Source organism: Carica papaya, chromosome 5 (genome assembly GCF_054855325.1).
Source record: "Carica papaya isolate Zhongbai chromosome 5, ASM5485532v1, whole genome shotgun sequence".
Taxonomy (NCBI): Eukaryota; Viridiplantae; Streptophyta; class Magnoliopsida; order Brassicales; family Caricaceae; genus Carica; species Carica papaya.
The window spans coordinates 142,878-166,132 of NC_142313.1; the positions used below are offsets into that span (position 1 = coordinate 142,878).

Here is a 23,255-nt window from a genome sequence, read left to right on the forward strand (position 1 = left end):
TGGATAAGTAAATGTCAAGAAAATAAGCATAAGCTGTTATTATGATGGACTGAATAGTTAGTTTGGGAAATGAAAATAAAATGATATTATTCATGTAGAAGAAGATAGATAAGAAAGAAACAGGTGGCTAGTTTGGGGGGTGGCAAATGGCGACCAAACCTCTCCTCTGATCCCACTTACATGTATGTATATGTACATATCAAGTGGAAAGTGGAAAATGGAAAGTGAAAAGCGAAGTGGCAGTAAGTAAATCAATTCTTTAGGCCGAGAATGTGGGGTGCACCAGTAAGCGGAAGCCAGGTGTTGCCTTGGAGAAACTGACCGGCCGTGTATTGAAGAGCCTCGTTTCTGTTGGTAATGACATGGAATCCCCTCCACCTCACCCTCTGGTTTGTTGCTGAACCAGGTCCTTGGTTTCCATATTCCGCGTAATCGAGTGTGTCCAACGCGAAGTTCCCTTGCCATTCCATCCATCCTGCCGGTTGAATCACATCTCCGATTATGGATTCCATTATAACTGTCCTTGAATACTCCTTCCATGGCCTCCCCAAGTAGGAGGGATACACGTTCTTCATAGGAGCCAGCTTTTGTTCCGGAACAATTCGACAGTTTTGGATTACCAACCCTGTCGTCTGCCGCCTGTCTTTTCGTCCATGTGCGGTCACTGAATTCTTTTGCCCTTTCATCGGCATCCTCACGATGATCAACGAGTTCTGGATAAGTGTGCTGGAGTCACCAAATATGAAGTCGATTGTACCAGAGATGACGCAGTTGCGGTAGAATTGCCTATGAGCTTGCACATAAAGCGAGTCTTGATACCCGTCTATTCTGCAGTTATAAAATGCCGATGCGTCTGCTTGGACTCTTAGTGCCACTGCCTGATGTCCTTCGGGCCCCGCCGTGTTCTGAAATCCCATTGACTTCCCTACAAACCCATTTCCCATCACCGCTGCTCATATATGCACGCACCAATCGTCAGAATTTTCTTCTTTAAAAAACTAACTTAATTTACTTTAAAAAATAATTAATTTACTTACAGAATGTGGCAGTCCTAAAAGTGGTTATCTTATCGAAATGGAAGCTTTTCTTTCCGGTGATGATGGTCTGTCGCGGCCCATCTCCATACATGAAAATATTGGTCTGTGTCCTCTCCACAGTCACGTATTCATTGTAAATCCCAGCCTTCACGTATATCACATATCTTCCTACGTGGTTCTTAGGATATGCAGCGAGGGCTTCCCCGATGGTCTTGAAATTTCCACTCCCATCTTTGGCTACTACGGCATTTGGGGTCACCCGCCCTTTGTGATTGCTGCCCAACAACTTCCTGTCCTGAGCCCTCATCCACCCCGGGTACTCACCTCCTTTAACATCCTCCCTTTCTGCAAGTCTTCGAGACTCTGGGTTGGTCGTGAGTGTGATATTGAAGTTACTCAGGATCCCAGAAATGGCTGACACAATTGCAATCGCATTGCTTGTAAGCTGAGTTGCATTCAGAAGCCCATTTGACAATTGAATCTTCATATCCGACTCCTCCACCCCATCAAGGCACGTCTCCTGGTACGAAATAACAGAGCTCAACCAACTACTAATCTCCCCCTCTCTATCTTTCAAACTGTGCATGTCGTTATCTCCTACCATGGAAAACGTCGCTTGCAACTCCTGAACCGCGAAATTCAACAAGTCCTCACAATCTTCCTTGGCCATCTTCTGGTAAGGATTCATTTCTTCGGGCTTGTCGAAGATGATGCCGACGTGGTCCAAGGTTTGTTGCACAGCCTTGATGGTGGCATTGATGGCCGCTTGGATGAAGTCTGTGGGAGTAGCAGTATGATTGCTGACAAGGGTGTCGAGGCTCTCCACACATGCTTGCTTGTAATCTGTGGGATTACAAATGGCAGCCACAGACTTTGAAGTGGTGGATAAAACATCGCCTTCGTCGGCCATGTTTCTGCCTTTGAGACCACCTATAACTGCAATACAGACGCCAATAACAAGAATGACGGAGACTCCTGCTCCAATAACTCTGCCTCCTGCACCCATGAGGACCAAGAAGAAATGTTTTACAAAGAAAGAGATTTAATTATGAAGGAGGTAAGGAGGAAGAGGGTATGTTTTATAGGAGATGGGACTGGTCTAAAAATAAGCGATAGTTTTATTCAGAGGTTAAGGTCAGGGAAAGACGGAGTTATTAATAGTCAGCCATAGATAAAGATAAACCTCTCCAGCATCAGTTCTCCGAAATTGACTTCCCTCTCTACAATGCTTTCCCTACTTTTGGACTTTCAATTTTCTTACTTTTCTTTTTTTTTTTTTTTTTTAATTTTCATTGAAGTTCTAATTTTTTTCTACACTCAAACTAAAATTATTTCATATCTTGTGATAAACATTAATCATATTTTTTCTACCATTTGCCTGGTTACTACAAACTGTGGCCTCACGACACCTTGTTGAAACTCAGATGCCCATGAGTGTTGATGTGGCTGTTCTGGGTGCTCTTCTTGGAAGCCTGTAAAACCCATGGGAACACTGGAAGCCGGCAGGTCATATTTGTTACCAGCTAGATGGGAAGATGTTGCCAACTTCAGAACACCAAATGTTGCGACTGAACTTGTAGGAGGAACAAGAGGTCATCCTGAAGCTTGATGAGATGTTTTTTAGTAGTGTGCTTGATGAGGAAGAAGACAGATACAAAGCCTTTTACAGTATCATTGCAAAAGAACTCTGTTGTTGCTTTTGGATTGTTGAAGTCATTCACATCTCCAAGAACTTGTGAGCTCGGAAAGATTTTCATAATGCCATTAGGTTTACGATTGCTAAAATAATCGTAAGGTATAGACTTCAATTTCACTGTTCTAAAATGGAACGATCGATTATTAGCGATTCTTTAACATTAACTTATTAATTGTTAACGCGTATTTTTCTGTACGCGCAGTTTCTTAATTCTCCACCTGATCTAATTTAGTTTAGTAGTAAAAATTATTAAGCACGTGAAAATTTTATGTGTTTATATTCGTCTTTATTTATAAATTCTGTTAAGTTATTTATATGATTTTAAAAATAATTTTTTTTTTTATAAATTAAAAAAAATCTAAACCTGCTTTTGATTTGAGAATCAAATTATAATAAAAATTTAGAATTAAATTATGACAAAAAAATCACATGAAACAAATAATAATTTAATTCTTTATTATATCAGTTTTGTCTTTTTTTTTTTTTGTGTTTTTGTGAACATGGGCCGGGTCTATTAGCAGGCCTAACAGTTCGGATCTTACGACACTCTTTCTTTCTGTCTCCCGCCAGGAATTGAAGACTGACTTCCCAGAACCCTAATTCCTTTTCCCACCCCCGGGTCGCCCGTCGCCAACAAAGGCAAGCCTAAAGCTTTTTCTCGCTATAATTCTACCGGTGCGGGGCGGTTGGGTGGTGATTGTTTTATTTGGTACGTCATGAGTTCGGTTTTGCCTGATTTTTAATTCATAAGTACATTCACTTCTGATATGATTGTGATTACTTTTTGTTTTTCGAGGAAGATTCTTCAGTAATCAAGGATCTTTTATCTCCAGTAAGAGCCAAAGCCAATGCAATTGTTGACGCATTACTCATAATTTTATTCTACACTTACATAGCAACGGTTTTCTTTTTTCATTGTAGGTTTAAATTGAACCCAGAATGCCAGAAATCAAACCATCAATTGGTCTTTCATGGCAGCCGAAGGTGCCGGATTTCTCAACCGTAAACAAAACGGGATCCGTGTCTGCTAATAAGCTCCAAAATCGACCCGAAAGCTGTGCGCTTTGGAAATCCAATTCAGAGCTCGTTGATGGGCTCTTTGTTCCCCCGAATGATCCTAGAAAACTCAACAAACTATCTAGAAAGCAACTCAAAGACACTGCTGGCAGCAACTGGTAAGCTGTGGATTTTAGACGCAAGTTAACCTTTAGGCTTTTCTTTTTACTGCCAGTTGTTGTCAGGAACCAACGAGTTGTACTTATTTGATGTTATTGTTTGTAAATAGGTTTGAGATGCCTGCTCCAACTATCACTCCAGAGTTGAAAAAGGATCTTCAATTACTCAAGGTTTTTTTTTGCCTTGTTTTTCATCCGTATTATTTGTTTATGTTAAGCATGTTCTAGCTTTATGATATTGGGAACTGGCCTGTATTGGGACGTGGCCCTACCCAATACGATGTACACCTAAGCGGACTAAGGGGTGAAAGTCCCCCTGCCGTCTCCCCCAGATGCCAGTGATGTGCTTGCGTTGTTTGGTGGACTTGGGGTATACCTAAGCCCCTCTCTAACTTTCTAAGTTGAACAAAATCCAGCCTGGCAAGCTCCTGCTACCACCCGCATTATCTAAAATATAATATATATATATATATATGTATATTGGGGACTGGCCTGGTTTTGTCAATTCTTGATTAAATCTGGCATTTAGTTACTCGAGTGCTGTTTAAGCAAATTTAGTTACTTGAATGTGCATAATGCAGTGGGCTTATGGATTTGTCAAGATAATCACATTTCTGTATTCCTGCTAGTTGTTGCCATCTTCTTCTGTGGTAGACATGGGCGTATGGTCTTGTGTTATAAGAAATTTGCTCGTTCATAACCATCCTCTTCTTTACTTTTTCTATCATACAGTTAAGGAGTGTTCTTGATCCAAAGAGACATTACAAGAAGGGTGATTCAAAATCAAAAGCTCTGCCCAAGTATTTCCAGGCAAGTTTATGATGTCATGTAAAGTAATGGGATCTGGAACATACAACCGCAAGCCCTTATATCTTTGTCTTGCTCTGATATCTAGTTTCTTTTGACAATGCAGGTAGGTACGGTTATTGAATCAGCAACAGATTTCTTCAGTGGTAGACTAACCAAGAAAGAGAGAAAGGCAACCCTTGCTGATGAACTGCTTTCTGATCCCAATCTTGGGCGGTACAGGTGAGATGGGCTGATAGCTTAGTTTGTTTATGCTTTTATTTCCTGATTTGTGGAATTTTATTTGTTTCTAGCATGACAAAATGTATATCATCATTTTGATTGAGATGAAGAACTGAATGCTAATGACAGGAATTAAGTGGTTTTAGGCCTTATTGTGAAATATGTGATCTTTGCCTGAAAGATTGGCTTCTTTCACATACCTTTTTGAATTGAGGAAAAAACAAAGTGCCCAATATGTTGGGCATGGTATTCTGGAACTTAAGATTTTGCTTATACTTGCTTTGGTTAATGAACAGAATACAATAACTCCATGTGCTTTATTTAGATTTCATTTTTTTCTCATTAAGAGATTTGGCTGCTGTGTTTTGAAAAAATTTAATAGAAATTCAGAAAATGTAAAATATCTAGTAGAAGAAGCTCTAGAGTACAATCTTAGTATTATTATGGTGATTTTACAATACACTTTTAGATTTTGACCTTGTCATTGCTATAAATATCATTCATGATCTCCTTAAAACGCAAGGACACAAGTACAATCTTACCTGACCTGGTTCTTTGGATGGGCTCTAATCTCTTCCCCTGAACATTAATGACACAGTGGATGAACATCTTAGTACTGAGGCCTTGGCACTAAGTCTAGGTCACTTCCAATAAGTTTTCCTTTTATTTTTTTACTGTAAGAATCTGTTCTGTTCTGGCTTTCAATTGAAGTATTGGAAGATGATGTTTGCTTTTGATTTGTTCTAATGAAAAACACTATTTGTAAAAAGTTTCTATGTCTGTTTTCTTGTATTGTGGGTGAATTGCAGTATGTTCATCAATCTCTGTGAATGCCCACACCCTCCCAATCTGAATTCTAAAGAAAAAAAAAACAGTGGATACTTATTTATGTCTGTTTATTTGGGTCAACATTTGCAGGAAACGCAAGGTTCGTGAAATTGAAGAGCATAATCGACCAGCTGGAAATAAAAAATGGAAGATAAGGGGTCAACAGTCATTTAAGCGGGCAAAGCAGAGAAGGCACTGATGCCTTCAGCATCTGCGGAGGTTGGCACAATTGCAATAGATGCTTGTTTTTGTATGAAGATAGGAGAAGAGAAGTAGGGTTTTGATATGAAATTTAATGTAGTGTGGGACCTTTGGTAAAAGAGTATATATAAGTTAGTATTTAATGAACATTATGTAATATTTGGTGAAGATTATAATGTTTCTGAGAAGGTCCTTCTCAGTGGAGCAAGCTGTTGATGTTGTGGCGCCGATTCCACAAACCAAATAGTTGGTGTTAGACAGAAAAAGTGTTGTGGTGGCTGCAAACCCAAACACGAGCGAAATGATTCTTCTCTGAGTTAATCATCTTGTAGAAGTTGCAGAAAGCCATTAATGACACATTAACATCGAGTTGTATCAGCAGATAAGATTGCATTTGCTTATGAACTAGGCTTTAATATTCAAAGAATCGAAACTTACAAAAACAAGCTCAATTTGACTCCAAGCATAAAACCAAGGCCTGATTTGTCTTTCGAGGGGGAAATTAAAATTTAAATATGATACATTTGTGTTTCTGTATCTCTGAAATTATTGAATTTTGTAGATAATGTTGTACTGATCACTAATTTATAAAACTTTTTCTATGAACCAAACTGAAGACTGGAGTTTTGAATGAGAGGCAGAGGCTCCAACGAATGGAGTCAAAAGGGTGATGTTAGTCCTATCCTATCATCAACTTCAAAAGGGTTTTCTTTTTTCCTTTCGTCCTAACACCAGACATTTCCTAAATTTTCTTACCATCGTTTCCTAAATTTTCCATCTGCCCGCCCTTGAGAGTTCACAGATTTAATTTAGACTGCTGAGGAAGATGGCAAGGCGCTCCAGGCTTATTATCAGAGAGAGAAAAAATTTCTGCTGAGCTGCCCCCAAGAACTGGTATTTAGAAATGGAACAATTTCTGTTATTACAGCTGAAGGTAGTACTATTAGGATTTCCTCTCTGTTATTGTTTGTTGGATTTTCTGTGTTGTCATACAAGAAAATCAGTACGCTTGAACTAAGGCAGATTACTTCACAAAAAACTCAGCGCAAATTCTTATAAAAAGAGGCTTTGGTCGAACTTTTCCTGGTTCTGCTTTTTACTCATGGGTCAAAGAAAATCATTTAAAAATAATAATGAAAGCCAAGACAAACCCAGCTCGATTTCACAGCAGCAACTTCGACCAGAAGAAAACAAGTGTAACTTATGGACAGCAGGTTTGGCAGACAAGCCGTGTGGGAGGCGCTCGAGCTCGATGGCTCTCCTTGCAATTCTGATGGCTAATACCTTGTGGAGAAAGTGAGCAGAAATTAGCAAGTTTTTGTCTGTGGGTATTAAGCGGGTCCATAAAAAAATCTGCATATAAATAAAAAAGAATCCTACGACTGACATCCATTCGGCTGGTTACCTGCAAACTATGGCCTCACTACACCTTCAAGCCAATCCACCCTTGTTAAACCCACCAAAGACCCAATATACGCCATATCAGGGACTCCAAACATGCTCCACAATGGCCGAGCTCAGGCAACACCATTCTCAAATCATCAAACTTGGTCTCTCTGTTGATAACGATGCCATTGGTCGCGTCATCAAGTTCTGCGCCATCTCCGAAAATGGCGATCTGGGTTATGCACTTCAGGTGTTCACCACAATCCCCCACCCAGACGCTTTCATTTATAACACCATAATGAAAGGCCACCTACAAGCCCAATTGTCCGCAAACTGCATTCTTCTTTACTTACAAATGTTGCAAGAATTGACTACGCCTAATCGCTTTACTTTCCCAACTCTTATAAGGGCTTGTAGTGTTCGTAATTCTGTTGAAGAAGGGAAGCAAGTACATGCCCATGTATTCAAGTTTGGTCACGGAGTAGATGGCTGTTCCCAGAACAACTTGATACATATGTATGTGAATTTTCAATCTTTGGAGGAAGCAAGGAGAGTTTTTGATAAGATGCCCACACGGGATGTCGTCTCTTGGACAAGTTTAATAACTGGCTACTCTCAATGGGGATCCATAGATGAGGCTTTTGAAATTTTTGAGGTGATGCCTGAGAGGAACTCTGTTTCTTGGAATGCCATGATTGCAGCTTGTGCGCAGAGCAACCGTTTTTGTGAAGCATCTGGTTTGTTCGATAGGATGAGAGCAGAAAAGGTAGCACTTGATAAGTTTGTGGCAGCAAGTATGTTATCAGCCTGTACAGGGTTAGGAAGCCTGGAGCAAGGAAAATGGATACATGAGTACATTGAAAAGAGTGGAATCGAAATGGATGCCAAACTGGGTACAACAGTTATTGACATGTATTGCAAGTGCGGGTGTCTGGAGAAAGCTTTTCAAGTTTTCAATGGATTGGGTGATAAAGGGATTTCGGCGTGGAATTGCATGATCGGAGGGCTGGCAATTCATGGAAAAGGGAAGGATGCCATAGAGCTTTTTAAGAAGATGGAGAGGGAAACGGTAGCTCCTGATCACATAACTTTTGTGAATTTGCTCAGTGCATGTGCTCATTCTGGGTTAGTTGATGAGGGGCGTTATTACTTCCGCTATATGGTTCAAGTCCATGGAATTGAAACCCGGATGGAGCACTACGGATGCATGGTTGATTTACTAGGAAGAGCTGGGTTGTTGGAGGAAGCAAGAGAGGTTATAAATGAGATGCCTATGAGTCCTGATGCAGGTGTTTTGGGTGCTTTTCTTGGAGCTTGTAAAATCCATGGAAACATTGAGTTAGGAGAAAAAATTGGGAAGAGAGTGATTGAACTGGACCCTGATAACAGCGGGCGATATGTGTTACTAGCTAATTTATACGCAAATGTAGGCAGATGGGAAGATGTTGCCAACATCCGGAAACTAATGAATGACAGAGGAGTAAACAAGGCAGCAGGTGTGTCCATGATTGAAATACGAGGTGTTGTCAGTGAATTTATAGCTGGAGGAAGAGGTCATCCTGAAGCTAAACAGATATATGGCAAGGTTGATGAGATGCTTGAGCGCATAAGATGTTTTGGTTATGTGCCTGATACCGATCTTGATGAGGAAGAAGACAGATACAACCCTTCATACTACCATAGCGAAAAACTTGCCATTGCCTTTGGATTGTTGAAGACCAAACCTGGAGAAACCATCCGGATCTTCAAGAACTTGCGAGTTTGTAAAGATTGTCATAATGCCACTAAGCTCATCTCCAAGGTTTATAATTGTGAAATAATTGTAAGAGATAGACATCGATTTCACCATTTCAGAATGGGACATTGCTCGTGTAACGATTATTGGTGATTCTTCAATATCAGCTTATATAATTTGTAGATAACCAATGCCCATTTTCTATGCTTGCAGCTTCCAGATTCTCCTCAATTTCATATGAACAAAATTGTATAACTTTAGTTTAGTAGTAAAAATCATTAATCATGTCAAAAGCTTATTTTTAAAATGCCTATTATGTTATAAGAGTTTTAACATTTTATTTCCTGATTTGTTGAATTTTATTGTGTTTCTAGCATGATGAAACATATACCGTCGATTAGAAGAAGATTCTGGAATAGATTCTGCTTGCACTTGCTTTGGTTAATAAATAGAATACATAATTCCATGTGCTTTACTTGGATTTATTTTTTCCCATTAAGTGATTTGGCTGCTTTCTTTTGGAAAATTTATTTAGAAATTCAGAAAATGTAGAACATCTATTAGAAGAAGCATTAGGATATAATCTTAGTACTATATGATGTTTTTACAATACACCTTTAAAACTCAAGGACACAAGTACAATCCTACCTGAACCGGTTCTGTTGGACAGGCTCAAATCTTCTTTCCCGAGTTCTAATGCACAGTTGATGAACATCTCAGTATTGAGGCTGATATTAAATGTATTCTGGCTTTCAACTTATGTATTGGAAGATGATTTTTGCTTTTGATTCATTCTAATGAAAAAATACTCTTTATAATGAGTTCTACTTTGTCATGTGGCAATATGTTCATCAATCTCATATCCACACCCTCCCAAAATCTGAATTCTAAAGAAAAAAAATCAGTGGATACTTATTAAGTCTGCTTATTTGAGTCAACAATTTTACAGGAAGCGCAAGGTTTGGGAGATTGAAAATTTAAAATGGAACGTAAGGGATCAATGGTCATTTAAGTGTGCAAAGAAAAGAAGGTACCGATGCCTTTAGCACATGTGGAGGTTGGAATAATCGCTGATAGATGCTTGTTTTATATGAATATAGGAGAAGAAAAGTAGAGTTTAACATGTTAATGATGTGCTGGGAGCTTCGTTAAAAGAATAGATGTAAGTTACTATTTGGTGAAGATTATAATGTTTCTGAAAAAGTCCTTTGGCAGAGGAGCAAGCAGTTGAGGTTGTGGGGCTGATTCCAGAGTCCAAATGGTTAATAGTGTGAGACAGAAAAAGGATTGTGGAAGTAGTTGTGGTGGTTGCAAATCCAAACATAAGTTCAAAGATTCTTCTCCCAATTAATTATCATGTAGAAGTTGGAGAAAGTCATTAATGACTTATTAATATTTGAGTAGACTGAACATGAGAGCTTGTGAATTAGAGGTCTCGCGCCAGTTAATGGAGTCAAAAGAATGATGGTAGTCCTATCTTATCATCAACTTCAAAAGGGTTTTCTTTTTTTTCTCCTTTCTTCCTAATACCAGACAGATTTGAACCCTTTGTTTTTCTTGCTAAAGAGAAAAAAATGACGAAGTAACCATTCCACCTGGCCACTACCATGATTAAAAGTTGGCAAATGCCAAGGGGCTTGGGGACCTCCACCCTGCTCTTGCTCCTTCAGAACTTGCACCTTTATGCATTCCATGAGTGCCAAGTGGGAACCAAGCTTTCCTTTCTCTCTCTTTTTTCAGCCTTAACCACGTTCTCTCTCTTTTCTTCTTTTTTCATTCCTTTTCTTTTCTTTTTCGGATGGATAGCTGACCCTCTCCCCAAGTGATAGTGGAAGAAAAAAAAATCACAACAGCATATTCAACCCTCCCTCAGAATCTTAGATTTCACTACTCCTAGCCTCGCTAGGTTACTCCCAAATAGCTTCTTGTTAACTCTCCAGATTCATCATAATTTCTTTCAAGATGATGTAGATATAAATAGGTTCTGCTGACATTGTATTCTTGTATTTCACAAGTAAACGGTTAAAGCTCAAAGTAATTATCATGCACCCACAAGTAGTTGAAAAAAGCCTGCATTCACAGCATTTGTCGTGTGCTCACAATGCTTGTTGCCAGCATGAGCTTATTCTATTATTTCCTAAATTTTCGATCTGCAAGTCCCTCTTGAGAGGCCACAGATTTCATCTAGGTATCCTCAATGGGGCATCTTCATTGTAGAAGAGAAAATGTATATTGAAAACAAATTATAGCAAGTCAAAAAGGGCATTTTTTTTACCAAATAGAGAAAACAAACATATGAAGCATATACAAGGAGAACTGCCAATTTATCACAATAAAAATTGAAAGCAGCTGCATCCCTTTGTTAAAATAGTCATATTCATCCAATGTTTCCATGTTTCAATAAATTAAAAAAGCACTTCAGATTCGCAGCTGCAGCATACATTCATGGCAGAGGCTCTTGTGAATCTCCCAGACGCGACAAATGAAGATAAGCATCAGTCCCTGCATATGGACATTGCAAACCTATTACTGAGTCAGCATATTTTAGGTAAAAAATCTCCAAATATGGAGTTCAGGAGCATCAATTACTAGACACCTGATAACCTAATCCCATTCAATTTTCAATAGATCCTTACCCCTTAAAAAAATGATATCCCTACTTTACTGCTCAACTCACTAATAAGAAGTTCCATAAGAAACATATATTGCAACCTTTTTCAGCAGATATTATCATCACATTATAGACAGTGTTAGGAAATGCTAGCCACTAGTCTAAACAAAAACATAGGATGCTTCATCACTTCATGCAACCTAGCTGATTAACCGAGTAATAAATGCTCATCTACTTTAGAGCTTTGAAAACCATCCAAATTAAACATGCTACAGCACAATAATTAAATAATGAGCTCACCATATCCTTCCATAGATATAATTTGCAGATCTCCTCCAAAATACCGAGCATACAAGCGGCTTATTGGAAGCCCATATCCATATCCAGCCATTGTTACCATTTCAGCACCTGTTCCAAGATCCAGATACTCATCCAGTGGGTTTTTTGCAGTACTGTAAAGATAAGTGAAGATTTTGGGAAGACCACTTCTTGGGATGCCCCCTCCCTCATCTGAGACCTACGACACCAGCCAGTGTACCACCATTTTAAAAATTGAACAAATACCAGAACACTAATGCTTGACAAATTCCAAAGAAAAAAAAAAAGCAGTACTGACACCCTGCTTAAAACATTATAGGAAACATATGCAGTAGCATAATATTGACGGATGACCTAAACAGAGAAAAAGAAAAGAATACTTTTATGGTAACATCCTCAATGCCTTCTGCAACAATTATCCGAACAGGAGGTGCAACTTTATCCAAGTCCATGTAACGCTCTTGGACAGCACGCAATGAGTTCTTAACCAACTCAAACACCATAAGGTGTAAGTGGGTTGGGACATACCTAATATGAAAAGATAACTTATTATACATATCTAAGAGAACAACAAAGAAAAAGCTATTAAGTATACAAAATTTATGACTTAAAAAACTTACGGAAACGTAAAACTAGGATCCCCATAGATGTTAACATCAGGTGCACTGCCATACTCGCGTAAACAAATAGCACGTGCATCCTCACTCGCGTTTCGTGCAACCTCCACGGGAGACATTTTTGTATGTATGTAACCCACACAATCAGGCGGCGGATTTGGATTATGTAATTCCACGTGCTGTCCTGAGATTCACCAGAATTTTCAAATAGGTTGAGAAATAAATGAACATAATTAAGAAGCATTTCAATCATTACAAGAAATAAATGTGAAGTTAAAACTAACCAATAAGCATGCGAATTCCAATTCTTGACATGTAAAACCGATCCAAGAATTGATGAATCTCATGGAGATCCCCATAGACGATCTTTGGGTCCATGTCTTTCTTCAGCTGTTGAACACCTAAAGCCATTGTGGGGACAACATTGTTGTGTCTCACCTTGATTGCCTTGATCATCTGAGTAAATTCCTTCTCATCATTCATATCCTTGATCTCAGGAAAGGATCTCAGGTCACGGAACGAATCCAAGTACCAGTTTCTGACCTAAGAATGCAAAAAAAAATTGATGTAACATGAGCATACGCTGCAAAAGCTTGAAAGATTCAGCCATGAATTCATCATGTGAAGAAACAAGCAAATAAATCAAAACAACTTTTCAGAAAGAACAAAATAAGCTAAAATCAACTTACTCAAATAAACTGATCCCACTACCCATTTTCAAATACATGACACGTGAAAGAAATGAAATAGAAACACGCAAGAGATAAATGCTAACCTAATGAAGAGACTTAGGAAAGGAAAAATATATGTATATTATACATATATGTATAAAAGAAGCTTATCACACCCAGTTATAGATATAATTCGACAGACATATGTAAGAAAGCACTTCAATTGCCCCTGAAAAACCAAAGAATGAGCAAAATAAAAGAGGTTTTAGCACTTAAGGTTGCTTAGGAACAGTGGTTTCCCTACATGCATCCCGCGATTCGAACAAATCATTACTTTTTATGGTTAAAAAAGAATGAAGATAACGTATAAGAGTTTTCTCAGTAACCAAAAGAGCTTAAAAGAATCTGCAGCACAGTTGGCTTTACACATGGATATCCAATTGCTACAGGAAAGATTCCAAGCAACAGGTCTAAGAAAAGTTAACACAGTTATGGAACGCATATGTTTAAGAAAATCAGAACGCTTGAACTAAAACAGATTACTTGATAGAAAACTCAGCGCCAAAAATCTTATAAAAAGAAGCTTTGGTCAAACATTTACCAGTTCTGCTTTTTTACTCATGGGTGAAACGAAAATTATTAAAAAATAATTAATAAATAAATCCAAGACAAACCAAGCTCGATTTCACAGCAGCAACTCCGATAAAAAAAAAATAAAACCAAAATCCCAGAATTGAAATTGGGAAAGATAAAAAAAAGAAAGGAGTGTACCTTAAGGACAGCAGGTTTTGCAGATAAGCCGTATGGGAGGCGCTCGAGCTCGATAGCTCTCCTTGCAATTCTAATGGCCAACTCCTTGTGGAGAAAGTGAGCAGAAATTAACAAGTTTTTGTGAGTGGGTTTGGAGCCGAATTCCATCATGTACCTCAAGCTGACCCCAGTCTGCTTCATGCATCCCCATCTATGGACCTCCTCGATCAAGGTCTTGGAGAATGACTCGCAGGCCTTCTTAGCCGCCATTCAGAAGAGCAGAGCGGAGCGGGAATTAGCCTGTCGACAACGAGTAAAGCAGAGGAGAAAGAGCATGCAAAAATAGGAGAAGAAAAAGGGAACGCACGTCTCGAAATGCCCAACTGACATAGAGATTACAGCCAAATCAAATAAAAACAGAGAAATTAAATTTTGGGTGGGTGGTAATATTTATATAATGAACGTCCGAGGGAGGGGCGTCCGTCTGGTGGTGGTGTTGGATAATACTGACAGGTGGATGTAGAAAAGCAGGGCCTCTTGTGTGTAACTATGGTTAGATCTTCAACCATGGGTACGGTGGTTAACCCAAAATGGGATGGAGACAAAAGAGAGTTATTTCCGTTGCTTGATTCCTGTAAATAAACAAAACTCTAATACGTGTAAGGTTAGGGCTGCCATTTGGAAGTTTGGCCTGCTTCATCTCCACAAGTAATACATATATTATATCATCATCATATTATTATTATTATTTTTAAAAATATATGTATGAATTGTAAGGTGGCAATTATTATAGAGAGAAATTTGGGTCATCATCATACTTAAATTCCCTGGTTTAGAAGGTTGGCAATTATATTTCCTTCAATAATTGCACTTGATTCATTCTCTCTCCACTTTCTCACCTATCATATCATTTTCTTTTTTTTTTTATTGGTATAAAGAGAGTTAAAAATTAAAAAGAAAATTAAAAGATTGTCGTGCACATCCGGAATCAGGAGACACCTATGATTTTATCAGTGAAAAGCTGTTGGAGATCATTTGACATCGAAACATGAGAATAGAGGTTCATCGATAGAGAGAAGTTGACATTTGCCAACCAATCAACGTATCTATTTCTTTCGCGATAGACATATTGGATTCTGATATGTTAGTTCTTTAATAGTAAGTGTTTGATTTTACTAACAAGAACGACATACGCATTAGTGCCGTGATCTTCCTTAGTAATTAACTGCACTACCAAAACACTATTCATTTCTAAGATAATATTACGAAATCCAACATACCAAGCAAGTTGAAAGCTATCAAGAGCACCCCAAAATTCAACATAAAGCACAGAACATTTGCCAATCTTCCTGTTAAAGCTTCTCAAGTAGGCACCATCCTCATTCCTAATAAGTATGTCACGACAAACGAGGTTGGTAGTCGCACAATAAGTACCATTAGTGTTCACCTTCCACCAAACCTTATGAGGTTTTTGTCAAGTAACAAGTTCTTCTGATCTGTGCACCATATTTAAAAAAAAAGTAAAGACTCATATTATTATCCATAAAAATATAATAAGTCATGAGGAACACATTCTTAGCAAGCTCATCGATGTTACTCTTGCTCTCTTGGAAAACAAACTTTTGGTTTTTTGGATATCAACTAAAGTAATCACATAATATCCACAGTTTTTTTTATCTCTTTCTCTTTTGTGAGATTCGGGAGTAGTAACCGATTCCATAAATCTAGGGAGTCCCCTCCCCCCAAAAAAATTATTTATCTTATTATTAATCAAGAATTTTGTATATAGCTAGAATGACCCTCACAAATTGCGAATACTAATTTGTTAAGAATTAATCGAATTGAAGCTATGGCGTCATCATTTGCTGGAATCGAAATATCTGCGAGATCGGGATCACAATTTGTATCGATTAAAGAAATTGTTGGAATTCCCAAAGTGATACATTCTCGAAGAGCCTATGGTTCCACAAGCTCCAACAAATAAAGCCAAATGTTACTCTCTAATTTTGAACTGCCTTGCACCATGGTAAGTTATTTTTGAGATTCAGCACGAACCACTCGTCAATAGTACAACAGAAAAAAATTGAATGGGCTTTAGCAGGTATGATCTTCAACCACAGCAGTTTAGCCATGCTCTAAACATGATCCACATCCTCAATAGGGTCTCCACACCTACTGCACTATGCAGTAGAGGACATATGACGTCAGTATCTCTCCCAATTTGTCAAGATTTTCCCCTTAGCAACCAACCAAAAGAACGTATGCAACCGTTGAGCTCCTGACCAATGCAAAATGTCTCTCCAATTTCTATCATCCGGGTGCCAATGATCACTCTTCAGGAGAGCGCAAGCCGAGCTAATTAAAAAACACTCAGAGCTCGTTATATTCCAAAAGCAGGAGTCCGAGATAATGTCATCTCTAGGGGCCGGTATCGCAACTATCTGAAGCAGTGTTTCCATCGGTAACACCCAATGCAAGGCCTCCCAATGTCATTGGTCGGATGACGCCATGTAATTCTTAATAGAAAGGTACAAACCATCTGTACTTATGGGTGAGGACCTAGACTCATAATAGATCGGATTTCGCAACTATAGAAAAACCCAATTTCATTAGGAAAATTTAGTTTTGCTTGTGAATATACCGAAGTTCGCTCCCCCAGCGTCATCATTGTACAAGGAGGCCTAATCCAACAACTCTTTTTATTTTTTTCTTTCTCATTTTTAAATTTCAACTTTCTATATATATATATATTAATCCCAACATTCTCTCACAAAACAACACAATTAAAATATCAATAAAATTTTGGACTGTCACCTTGAAGTGTCTTCATCGCCCAACTTTACTTGTTTCTCCTTTTTAGGGACAAACAACATAATAATAAAAACAATAATTAACACACACAAAATACTTATTACTATAAATATTATAATTTTTATCATTTAATTCCTCAGATCCGATTATGCCAAACAAACTCCTGTAGAAGAAGCCAGGTGAGTCTGCACTGGTAAATCCCTCTTTTTTTCTCTGATTCAACTTTGTTATTAATTAACAATAAAGATCTATTACCACCCACCCAACATCTACATCTCTTCCATTCGTACGTCTCAATTCCTCTCTGCAATTTCTGTTAATTCTACATTTTCCTTTTCTACGTCCACTTTCCTTAGGGTTTTATTTCCTCAAACAACAAAACCAGAGGATAGAGAGAGATTCAAGGCATTTCAATGCGGTGACCTAAGCTTCCAGTCAATTCCTCGACGAATCATCTCTGCCGGGATTTCTACTCCGCCGGCGACGATGGCGTCTGACTTGCCTATGAGCCCTCAGTTGGAGCAGATTCACGGTGAAATTCGCGACAATTTCCGAGCTCTTGCGTATGTTCCCTTCCGTTAATCCCTTTTTTTGCGTTTCCTTGTTAAAGCCCTGGCTTTTCTTTTACCCAATTATTTTCTGGAGACTTTTCCTTGCAATCTTATTTATCGCAACTTGGAATTCTTACATATTTCATTATGTGGTACTTCTTTTTCTTTTTCGTGTCATACAAATTACTTTATTTACGTGTTTGTTTGTTGTTAACTTCACACCTAATCTTTATTAGACCAACCTGCGAAACTAGAAGAAACTTATAGAACATCCTATAGTATCAGATATCCGCAGATTTATTTAATTCAAATATGCTGAGTTGATTTTAGGTCTTTGATACGTTGGTGCGTTATTGTTTGTTGGTTATTAAAATAAACACATGACATGGAACCCCAAGTTTATGTAATTGCTATTCGACCTGAATAGTTTCTTAAAACTATAGGTTGTTGATGCCACAACGCATTATAATTAGTTGGCTTCATCCATATTTGCACGACACATGGCACTCCAAATTCAGTATAAGACTACTCGACCTGAACAAACTAGTTTCTTTGAGCTATAGATCTTTGATATCATGGCACATTGACATGATATTCCGAGTTAACCAATCAATCTGAATATACTAGCTCTTGTTTTGATTGATTCTTCCTGTAATTCAGTCGTCTACTTCTTTAAGATAAGTCAAATATTTCTTGGTCAGTTTTGTGAATAGCAAAGATCAGCGAGACTGTAGCAGAACCTGATTTTTTTAATTGCTGGCAACGTAATATGTACTTCGGAATTCTGCATATGGGCTGGATTGAGAAGGAGATCAAAGGTTGAGTTTGTAGTTTCAATAACATATATATAACCTTCCCCCCCTCCCCCAAAAATTGTCAGTAAATCTGTTAAATCTGTGTCGGTATTTCATGAATTGTCAGCAATGGGATAAGATCTCTCTCTCTCTATCTCTCTTTTGTTTCATTCTTTTGTGTGCTGTAAGGGGAGGGTGGCAATATACCTATTCTTGTCTAAGTGTTTTCTGGATACTGCTTTGAAATGATAGTGGTACAAATTTTAAGACTTTTGCCTATTTGATCCAGAAATGGATTCCAGAGACTGGATAAGATCAAGGATTCCAACAGACAAAGCAAACAGCTGGAGGAACTTACTGGGAAGATGAGGGAGTGTAAAAGGTATTCCAGAGACTTTTACCTTTTTCTACTCGTATTTTTTTTCAATACTGCACTTATTTGTATAGGTGACACAACAAAGTTTAATCCCACAAAGGAGGAAATCATAGTAAGCTAGAATTTTACAGTTTCTATCCATCCATTGACTTTTTTATTGATGAAAGCCTAGGTTTTTCCAGCCGTTGAGTTTGGTTGAGCTCTTGAGATTTTTTAGTGAGGAATTGTACCATATTTAACACATGAGTAATTCACCGTTTCTCCTACCCGCCTCCTGTCATCCTTCTTTCTCATCTTTGCCATCCATCTTCCATCTGTTTTTACCCCTTCACTACGTGTTTTCATGTATATGCTAAGTGATACGGAGAGTTGAACAACCCAGTTAGGTACAAAAAACCTCGAGCTAGTTTTTTTAGCTGTTTTGAATATCTCATGTGCTTTTCAGATATTCAAGGTATTAAATCTTACATGTAATAACTTGTTTCAGATTGATTAAAGAATTTGATCGTGAACTTAAAGATGAGGAAGGTAAAAATCCTCCTGAAGTAAATAAGCAACTCAATGATGAGAAGCAATCTATGGTAATTTTTGAAACATCCTTTTTTCCCGTGTTTTGGCATGGATTTGAATGTACCCATGACGTCATTATTGAAACGTTCATTTTGTTTACTGGTATTGGATATTTAGAAGTCTACTGATTATTGGATATCCCTTAGCTTGGGGGGGTGGCTTTGTTTGATTCTTCTGTTGCATTGGGGAAAACATGAATGAAATTAACTTTCAGAATTTTCAATAAATTTCTATGTTTTGCATGAACCAGAACATCAATGAAAAACAAAATGCGAACCTTTTTGTTAGTTGCAGATCTTTTGGTGAGAACTGAAATATATGCCACAGCTTTTTGTATGCAGTTTAAAGCTTAACTTTTTTTATGAAGCTAAAATTCTTGGTAGAAATTATTGCATCAAAACTTGAGCGTTTTAAACCACCTTTGACAGACACCGCTTTAAATGGGGAAAAAGTGAACATCTTTTAGTGGAAATAAATGTGTTCCACAATTTTTAGTTTATAAAACATAATGTTCAATTATCAGATGACACCAACCATTTCTTAGGGGCTTTATTTTGCTGCACGTTCTGATTTGTCCCCTTTTCCTCATCAATTGTGTTTTAGTTTTAGTATTCCACACCAACTAAATGAGCAGGAAAATAGTGGCCTTCTTGTCAACTTGTGCGGACAACTCTTACCTTTCTCCCTAATCCTGAACAACCCCCAACACTCCCAAAAAGAATGGTTGTCATCTCTTTGCACTCAACAGCTTTCTTCTGAAACAAGTGTATAACATCTGTCTTCTATTGTTGTCCTTTATTTTTACAGATCAAAGAGCTGAATTCTTATGTGGCATTGAGAAAAACGTAAGTTCTTGAATGGACTGTTTCTTATTTTAGTCCAAGGCATTCTTATTGGATATAAGAATGAAGACTATGTTCAAGTTTGGCTTTATTTTCCACAGATAGGCACACAATTTAGAGAAGCATCTCAAATTTCTTAGCAGTAAAATTTAGCTCTAAATTAATCAGCTTGCTGTTTCCATCAACCCGTTTTTATGATATTCTGATTCTATTTTGTGTAACTTCAGGTTTATGAATAGCCTTGGCAATAAGAAAGTTGAACTTTTCGATATGGGAGCAGGAGTAAGTGAACCAACAGCTAATGACAATGTTCAAGTGGCATCATGTAAGATCTTAACTCTGGTCAGATCTATAGCCACTTCGTCTCAAATGTATTCCTCTGTTATTTTTGGTCATCTATTGATCTAGAAGCATATCTGGTTTTCTCTGGATTGTTTATGTAGACATTAGTTGCTCTTGCATCAAATATAGTTGTCTTTAAATTCTGACATTCCTGACCAGTCCTGCATATTTTTCCTTTCACCTGTAGACTCATCTAGAACATAAAACTGATTTCCTTGATATTCAGAAGTAATTAGGAGTGGGTACTTATTAAGGATATAAGCATGGTGTTGCATGACATCGTAATCTTGAAAGATGTATGACCTTGCAAAAGTGGTGACATTTGCGGTTGGAGGAAACAAAATGCAATTTGAATAGTATTTTTTGAAAAGATTTTGGACATCCCATTTAAAAGATAATATTAATAGATCAGAAGTCTCTACACATAGTTTAACTAGGTAGGATACAAATTATATTAGAAAACCAAAAAAAAAAAATGAGCTTCAAGGGAAAGTCTTAAGTAGGATTAGAACAATTTGTTGTAAAGATCATCAAAGTTTATCTTTGGGATTCATATTTTCGATTCTACTTGGAGTTCTGTATGATTCAATTTTTATTGTGTTAGATCAACTTTCATTCTCACTTAGTCAAACTAGGTGTAGAAATAAATTCTACAAAAATTCTTAGTTTCTTTCAAATATAACCTAAATAAATAGATAATACATCAGTAGTCTCGGCTGACAGAAAGGTAAACTGAATTTTTAAGTTTGTTTGGGTAGTGATGTAGTATTTAAAGAATTGGTTGAAGTTACCAAAAGTCTATAGTATCAATCACCATGATGACTTCTTTTATGACTAATTTTATGAAACATTCCAAAGTAAAAAGAAAACCCTCATTGCCCTTAGTTTCCATTTGTTTGCCTGCTTGTTAGCCATGTCGAATCAAGAACTTATAAATGCTGGGATGAAGAGGATGGATGAAACCGACCAGGCAATAGAACGCTCTAAACAGGTAAGTGAATATCTGAACATGTTACTTTGTGTTTTTGTGCTTTCTGTTCTTACTTCTCCACTTTGACTTGTAGGTCGTTCAACAAACAGTGGAAGTGGGAACTCAAACGGCTTCTACCTTGAAGGGCCAAGTAAGTAGGATTAGTGGTCATGCAAGTTTAGTTTCTACTTTTCTTGCCATAATTGTTGTCGTCAATATATGATCCCTAACTGTGCAGACTGAACAAATGGGCCGCATTGTTAATGAGCTGGACACAATTCAGTTCTCTATTAAGAAGGCCTCCCAGCTAGTGAAGGAGATCGGGAGGCAGGTTAGTAGTAGTCTTTGCTAATTGGCTTTCAATATGTTATTCCGGTTTCATGCTTTTTTAAGTAGTCTAAGTAGGTCTGTTTCTGTCGCCTTTTCTTCTCTGCAGGTGGCTACAGATAAGTGCATAATGCTGTTTCTTTTTCTCATTGTCTGTGGTGTAATAGCCATTATTATTGTGAAGGTATTCTGCATAACTTTTGCTGTCAATATTTGATGTTCAATTTTTTCGGGAAATGATGAACCAAAGGGATCCAAAGCAGAATAATTTCTCTCTCTCTCACATTAGAGTAAATCTTCTTAATGGAAGGGAGGAGACGGAGGGAGGAAAAGGAGAGAGAGAGAGTGCACATAATAGTCGGATATTGGGGGCCGAATAAGCTGAGATGCTTTTGATGAATAAAGAATTGTCGAAAACCTAGCTTTAACTTGTGCCTTGGGAAGAATAAGAAAAATGGAAAAATTAACTGAGAAAAAGAAAAACAGAAAGAAAATGGACGTAAAATTTGGCATACAGTGCCTCTGCTATCTGATTTGACGCATGCTCATATATACACACCCGAGCACCAATCATATATCTAATTGCAATGATTAAACTTGCAGATTGTCAACCCCAATAACAAGGATATCCGGGACATTCCTGGATTGGCACCACCTGCTCCAGCAAGGAGGCTGTTATATCTAAGAACTCCAGAGCCTTTTCAGTAGACTGAACTTTTCTGATGATTATGTTTAGGAGTCCAATTTTTATGGTGTGTATTCTAAGAGATGGCTGTCTGGATGAAAATACAACTGTTTGTGGGCATCTATCGGCTCTTCCTTTCCTTTCCTATTTATTCCTTCTCACCTATTATGTGCATATCTTGTTTGTGGTATTGTGTAAATGATATGCGAGCAGGCTTTCCATTGTTTTGAATACGATGCCATGTTTTCTTTTTTCTTGTTACCATTCAAGATTGTTGTAATGTTAGAAAGAGAATAATATACTCGGCTTTGGGATGTTTTTACGGTTATTATTGTATGTATGCACAATTCACTATATTCTTACATAGTAAACTAACAGGTATTTGTTTATTGTAAATCATTACGGGGTTAAGTAGACCGAATAAGCTGCAGAGAATGGTTATGAAGTTGTTTGGTTTTACTGAAAAAGCCATTGTCTTGCTAGGGGTCTAATAAGAAACCTTTGGTATGCCTGCGGAGGGCAACATAATGTACTCTGACCAATTTGGACTTCTAAATGAGGGTAAGTATTGTGATATCTCAAGCCAAGGCAGCAGCAGTTATAACTAATACCTTGAAGAGTCTCTGTTCATATTGGCATGTGTTTTTTGAATGTAAACTTCTTTAATCGTTTATATTGATGCCGACGAAGATAATTAAACTAGTATTCAGTGCCTGTAATCAGTATTTAGGCTATTTTATTTGGACAGTATCATCAAGATTCTACTGTCAGACCAATACTAATACAACATTTGCTACATTATTCGAACATCTAAAAGAGCAGGTTAATCAAATTTGAAGATCGTATTGAAGCAATTCTTTCATATTTCAAAAATGCTTCCTAAAGTTGAATAGATGAAAACAGCATTAAAGTATGATACTGTTATTTTCATTA

At 37.6% G+C, this 23,255-nt stretch overlaps 4 protein-coding genes and 1 pseudogene across 9 annotated transcripts; 3 read left to right on the top strand and 2 right to left on the bottom strand.

Annotated features, from left to right (window-relative positions):
• Positions 1 to 61: 61 nt before the first annotated feature.
• Positions 62 to 2,090, bottom strand: LOC110808311 (putative pectinesterase/pectinesterase inhibitor 58). The gene is made up of 2 exons (XM_022033775.2): positions 1,038 to 2,090; positions 62 to 949 (listed from the first exon to the last, which is right to left on the bottom strand). The coding sequence occupies exons 1-2, from the start codon at positions 2,041 to 2,043 to the stop codon at positions 252 to 254; spliced, it is 1,704 nt and encodes a 567-aa protein (XP_021889467.1). The 5' UTR covers positions 2,044 to 2,090; the 3' UTR covers positions 62 to 251.
• Positions 2,091 to 3,303: 1,213 nt separating this feature from the next.
• LOC110808291 (rRNA-processing protein fcf2-like) lies at positions 3,304 to 6,174 on the top strand. Of its 3 annotated transcripts, none has more exons than XM_088220407.1 (7): positions 3,304 to 3,442; positions 3,534 to 3,565; positions 3,655 to 3,908; positions 4,019 to 4,079; positions 4,641 to 4,722; positions 4,826 to 4,937; positions 5,856 to 6,174. In XM_088220407.1, the coding sequence occupies exons 3-7, from the start codon at positions 3,673 to 3,675 to the stop codon at positions 5,962 to 5,964; spliced, it is 600 nt and encodes a 199-aa protein (XP_088076533.1). In that variant the 5' UTR covers positions 3,304 to 3,442; positions 3,534 to 3,565; positions 3,655 to 3,672; the 3' UTR covers positions 5,965 to 6,174. The 3 variants fall into 3 exon arrangements, with proteins under 3 accessions (XP_088076533.1, XP_088076536.1, XP_088076534.1); XM_088220410.1 differs by having other exon boundaries at positions 3,543 to 3,565; XM_088220408.1 differs by lacking the exon at positions 3,534 to 3,565.
• Positions 6,175 to 6,498: 324 nt separating this feature from the next.
• On the top strand, positions 6,499 to 9,274 carry LOC110808316 (pentatricopeptide repeat-containing protein At5g66520 pseudogene; annotated as a pseudogene).
• A 2,056-nt stretch (positions 9,275 to 11,330) lies between these two features.
• On the bottom strand, positions 11,331 to 14,562 carry PDK (pyruvate dehydrogenase kinase). Of its 2 annotated transcripts, none has more exons than XM_022033841.2 (6): positions 14,076 to 14,562; positions 12,918 to 13,176; positions 12,637 to 12,817; positions 12,397 to 12,544; positions 11,999 to 12,215; positions 11,331 to 11,589 (listed from the first exon to the last, which is right to left on the bottom strand). In XM_022033841.2, the coding sequence occupies exons 1-6, from the start codon at positions 14,322 to 14,324 to the stop codon at positions 11,531 to 11,533; spliced, it is 1,113 nt and encodes a 370-aa protein (XP_021889533.1). In that variant the 5' UTR covers positions 14,325 to 14,562; the 3' UTR covers positions 11,331 to 11,530. The 2 variants fall into 2 exon arrangements, with proteins under 2 accessions (XP_021889533.1, XP_021889532.1); XM_022033840.2 differs by having other exon boundaries at positions 11,331 to 11,610.
• Positions 14,563 to 16,896: 2,334 nt separating this feature from the next.
• Positions 16,897 to 22,650, top strand: LOC110808342 (putative plant SNARE 13). 3 transcript variants are annotated; one of them, XM_022033814.2, is made up of 11 exons: positions 16,897 to 17,044; positions 17,222 to 17,428; positions 18,500 to 18,592; positions 19,074 to 19,167; positions 19,964 to 20,001; positions 20,226 to 20,323; positions 21,252 to 21,331; positions 21,405 to 21,461; positions 21,549 to 21,641; positions 21,747 to 21,821; positions 22,241 to 22,650. In XM_022033814.2, exons 2-11 carry the CDS (start codon positions 17,352 to 17,354, stop codon positions 22,343 to 22,345), a joined length of 810 nt encoding a protein of 269 aa, XP_021889506.1. In that variant the 5' UTR covers positions 16,897 to 17,044; positions 17,222 to 17,351; the 3' UTR covers positions 22,346 to 22,650. The 3 variants fall into 3 exon arrangements, with proteins under 3 accessions (XP_021889506.1, XP_021889504.1, XP_021889505.1); XM_022033812.2 differs by having other exon boundaries at positions 16,908 to 17,058; XM_022033813.2 differs by lacking the exon at positions 16,897 to 17,044 and having other exon boundaries at positions 17,084 to 17,428.
• Positions 22,651 to 23,255: the final 605 nt, after the last annotated feature.

Excerpts from the sequence above, each read along its gene's own strand:
- LOC110808342 (XM_022033814.2), top strand. The coding sequence starts at position 17,352 with ATGGCGTCTGACTTGCCTATGAGCCCTCAGTTGGAGCAGATTCACGGT. Across the intron at positions 20,324-21,251 it reads CAATGTTCAAGTGGCATCAT|CCATGTCGAATCAAGAACTT; the intron begins GTAAGATCTTAA and ends CCTGCTTGTTAG. Across the intron at positions 21,822-22,240 it reads TAGCCATTATTATTGTGAAG|ATTGTCAACCCCAATAACAA; the intron begins GTATTCTGCATA and ends TTAAACTTGCAG.
- PDK (XM_022033840.2), bottom strand. The coding sequence starts at position 14,324 with ATGGCGGCTAAGAAGGCCTGCGAGTCATTCTCCAAGACCTTGATCGAG. Across the intron at positions 12,545-12,636 it reads GATCCTAGTTTTACGTTTCC|GTATGTCCCAACCCACTTAC; the intron begins GTAAGTTTTTTA and ends TTTTCATATTAG. Across the intron at positions 11,611-11,998 it reads TATATCTATGGAAGGATATG|GTTTGCAATGTCCATATGCA; the intron begins GTGAGCTCATTA and ends ACTCAGTAATAG.
- LOC110808311 (XM_022033775.2), bottom strand. The coding sequence starts at position 2,043 with ATGGGTGCAGGAGGCAGAGTTATTGGAGCAGGAGTCTCCGTCATTCTT. Across the intron at positions 950-1,037 it reads TTTTAGGACTGCCACATTCT|CGGTGATGGGAAATGGGTTT; the intron begins GTAAGTAAATTA and ends ATATATGAGCAG.
- LOC110808291 (XM_088220407.1), top strand. The coding sequence starts at position 3,673 with ATGCCAGAAATCAAACCATCAATTGGTCTTTCATGGCAGCCGAAGGTG. Across the intron at positions 3,909-4,018 it reads GACACTGCTGGCAGCAACTG|GTTTGAGATGCCTGCTCCAA; the intron begins GTAAGCTGTGGA and ends GTTTGTAAATAG. Across the intron at positions 4,938-5,855 it reads CCCAATCTTGGGCGGTACAG|GAAACGCAAGGTTCGTGAAA; the intron begins GTGAGATGGGCT and ends CAACATTTGCAG.